The sequence below is a fragment of the Artibeus jamaicensis genome, unplaced genomic scaffold (assembly GCF_021234435.1).
Source record: "Artibeus jamaicensis isolate MK-2021 breed Jamaican fruit bat unplaced genomic scaffold, CSHL_Jam_final scaffold_3047, whole genome shotgun sequence".
Classification (NCBI taxonomy): Eukaryota; Metazoa; Chordata; class Mammalia; order Chiroptera; family Phyllostomidae; genus Artibeus; species Artibeus jamaicensis.
This window is the reverse complement of record NW_026522035.1, coordinates 31,577-34,760: the sequence shown is the minus strand read 5'-3', so window position 1 is coordinate 34,760 and position 3,184 is coordinate 31,577. Positions and strand designations below refer to the sequence as shown.

Here is a 3,184-nt window from a genome sequence, read left to right as displayed (position 1 = left end):
ACCCATAATTAATTGTTCACATATATCATAGTTGCTATGTCATATATATTTTAAAAAGGAAAGGAAAGTTAGAGTTTGCCATTTTTGCAAATGAAACGCTGCCACTTCTGCTCAACATTGTAGGTCCTGACTCCTCTCCAAGACTAGGCCTTATCAGAAATTAATTTGCCAGCTCTTTAGTCTGTAGTTTTATTCTAAAATAAAAGGACTCAGAAAACATCATTTACTTTCATTTAAAATTATAATCAAGGGTGGGAGGTGGGAATGGCTGGGGTATAAGGAATGGTGGGTGGAAAATGGAGACAACTGTACTTGAATAACAATTAAAAAAAGAAATAATATTATAACCAAGGGTGTATTTTCTGAAAGACCAAAAAGTGTTGGGAAAACTCCGCACTGAGACTTTGTCTCCCTCCCACCTGTGACACCCTTTCCTGTCACCAGCACAGAGAAGCACCCAGACCAGACCAGAGCACAGACTCCTCACTCTGCTGGAGACCTGTCAGCATGACGCCTGCTGCCTTGCTGTGGGCAGCCCTGGTCTCTGCCTGTCTGGGTAAGGAAGGCATAAGTCTTTGTTTACAATGCTTTCTACTGGGGCTCAGAAACAAGAGGACATTAACAGCACAGGACCTGCATGTCCCACAGAGCCCCTCTGTGGGGAGCCTCAAAGCTGACAGTTTCTGCCTGAGGTTTGGGTCAGGAAGAGTAAGGGCAGGTGGGGATGGGAACCAGCCTTGAGTCTGCCTGCTCTGTCTGTCTGGTGTCACACCCAGTGCAGTCAGTCCTTTCTGTCTTCCTTCCCACAGGATCCAGTGTGGCCCAGAAGGTCAATCAGCCTCAGCCAGAAATGGCTGTGCAGGAGGCAGGGACTGTGACCCTGGCCTGCAAATATGAAGCTGGTAGCAGTAATTATTATTTGTTCTGGTACAAACAGCCTCCCAGTGGGGAGATGATTCTCATTATCCGCCAAGAAGTTTATAAGGAACAAAATGCAACAAATGATCGCTTCTCTGCAAACTTTCAGAAAGAAAGCAAATACTTTGGCCTCAGGATCTCAGACTCCCAGCTGGAGGATGCAGCGATGTATTTCTGTGCTCTGTCAGAGGCACAGTGAGATGAGTGACAGGGGGAGGCGTACAGAAACCTCAGACCACAGCACGGGTGTCAGAGGGGAGGGGAGAAGTGGTTGGGGAAACAGGAACATAGAAAATCATTGTCTTCTTCTGGGAATAAAAGCTACTTCTATCTGAATATAAGAAACAAAGAGAGATGAATGTCGACAATCTTTACTCCTTTCAAAAATAACATCATGTGTAGTGTTTTCCAGTGTTACAAAACTTCTTCATGCACATATCACATGTAAACCTCTTACCTTTGTGTGGTATATGTGACAGATTCCACTTCCTGAGCACTTCCTTTTTCCAAAACATCTTTATAATTTACCTAGGAGCAACATACTTCCAGAAATCCTAAACTTTATAATTTTGTTCATTGAAGGCTTTATTAAAAATGTATTTCTTTTTATATTATTTTTTATTGTTGTTCAAATACAGTTGTCTCTATATTCCCAGCATGACTTTCCCCTGCCTCACCCACCCTCACCCCCCACTCCTAATCCTACCCTTCTTGGCTTTGCCCATGGGTCCTCTATACATGTTCTTTGATGACCCTCTTTTCTTTCTTCTGTTATCTTTTCCCCCTCCACTGTGGTTAATGTCGGTTCTTTAATTACATGTTTCTGGTTCTATTTTGCTTGCTTGTTTGTTTTGTTGATTAGGTTCCACTTACAGGTGAGATTGATCATATGGTGTTTGTCTTTCACTACCTGACTAATTTCATTTAGCATAATGCTCTCCAGTTCCATCCATACTGTCACGAAGGGTAGGAGCTCCTTCTTTCTCTCTGCTGTGTAGTATTCCATTGTATAAATGTACCACAGTTTTTCATTGCTCATTTAGTGATGGGCACTTAGGCTGCCTCCAGTGCTTGGCTCTTGTAAATTGTGCTGCTATAAATACTGGGGTGCATAGGTTTTTTTGAATTAGTGTTTCAGTATTCTTAGGGTACAATTTCAGCAGTGGAATTGCTGGGTCAAAATGCAGTTTCAGTTTTTAGTTTTGTGAGGAAATTCCATAGTGTTTTCCACAGTGGCTGCATCAGTCTGCATTCCCAAGAACAATATACTAGGGTTCCCTTTCTCCACAACCTTGTCAGCACTTAATGTTTGTTGATTCATTTATGATGGCCATTCTGACTCATGTGAAGTATGTCACTGTGGTATCTCACTGTGGTTGTAATTTGTGTCTCTCTGATGGCTAATGATGCCAAGCATCCTTGCATATGTCTCTGGGCCCTCCAGGTGTCCTCCTTGGAGAAGTGTCTATTCAGATTTTTTGTCCATTTTTTAATTGGGTTTTTTTGTCTTACTGGAGTGGAGTCATATGACTCCTTTATATATTTTGGAGATCAAACCCTTGTCTGAGATATCACTGGCAAATATATTTCCCCATACAGTTGGTTCCCTTTTCATTTTGCTGATGTAATTCTTCAGCTGTGCAGAAACTTATTATTTTGATGATGTTCCATTTATTTATTCTTTCCTTTATGTCCCTTGATCTAGGGGACATGTCAGTGAAAATATTGCTGCATGGAATATGTGAGATTTCCCTGCTTATGTTCTCCTCTAGAACTTTTATTATATCATGACTTATATTTAAGTATTTTACCCATCTTGAGTTTATTTTTGTGTGTGGTGTAAGTGGTGGTTAAGTTTCATTTTTTTGCATGTAGTTTCCAGGTATCCTAACTCCATTTTCCAAAGAGACTATTTTTACTCCATTTTATGCTTCTGCCCCCTTTGTTGATTATTAAGTGACCATAGATTTTTGGATTTATTTCTGGGCTCTCTCTTCTTTTCTATTGATCTTAGTTTCTTGTCTTATGCCAGTATCAGACTGTTTTGGTTACACTGGCCTTATAATATAGTTCAGTATCAAGTATGGTGATCCCTCCTACTTTGTTCTTCTTTCTCAAAATTTTTGTGGCTATTCAGGCTCATTTATGCTTCCATATAAATTTTTGAAATTTTTGTTCTATATCTTTGAAATATGTCACTGATATTTCATCAGGATTGCACTGAATCTGTAAATTGCTTTGTGTAGTATGGACATTTTGTTGATGA

General features: G+C 40.3%; 1 gene segment (V, D, J or C); it reads left to right on the top strand.

Annotated features, from left to right (window-relative positions):
- The first annotated feature begins 412 nt into the window (after positions 1–412).
- On the top strand, positions 413–1,206 carry LOC119048878 (T cell receptor alpha variable 38-1-like). The segment is given in 2 exon segments: positions 413–556; positions 810–1,206. Coding segments are annotated over 2 exon segments (357 nt in total).
- Positions 1,207–3,184: the final 1,978 nt, after the last annotated feature.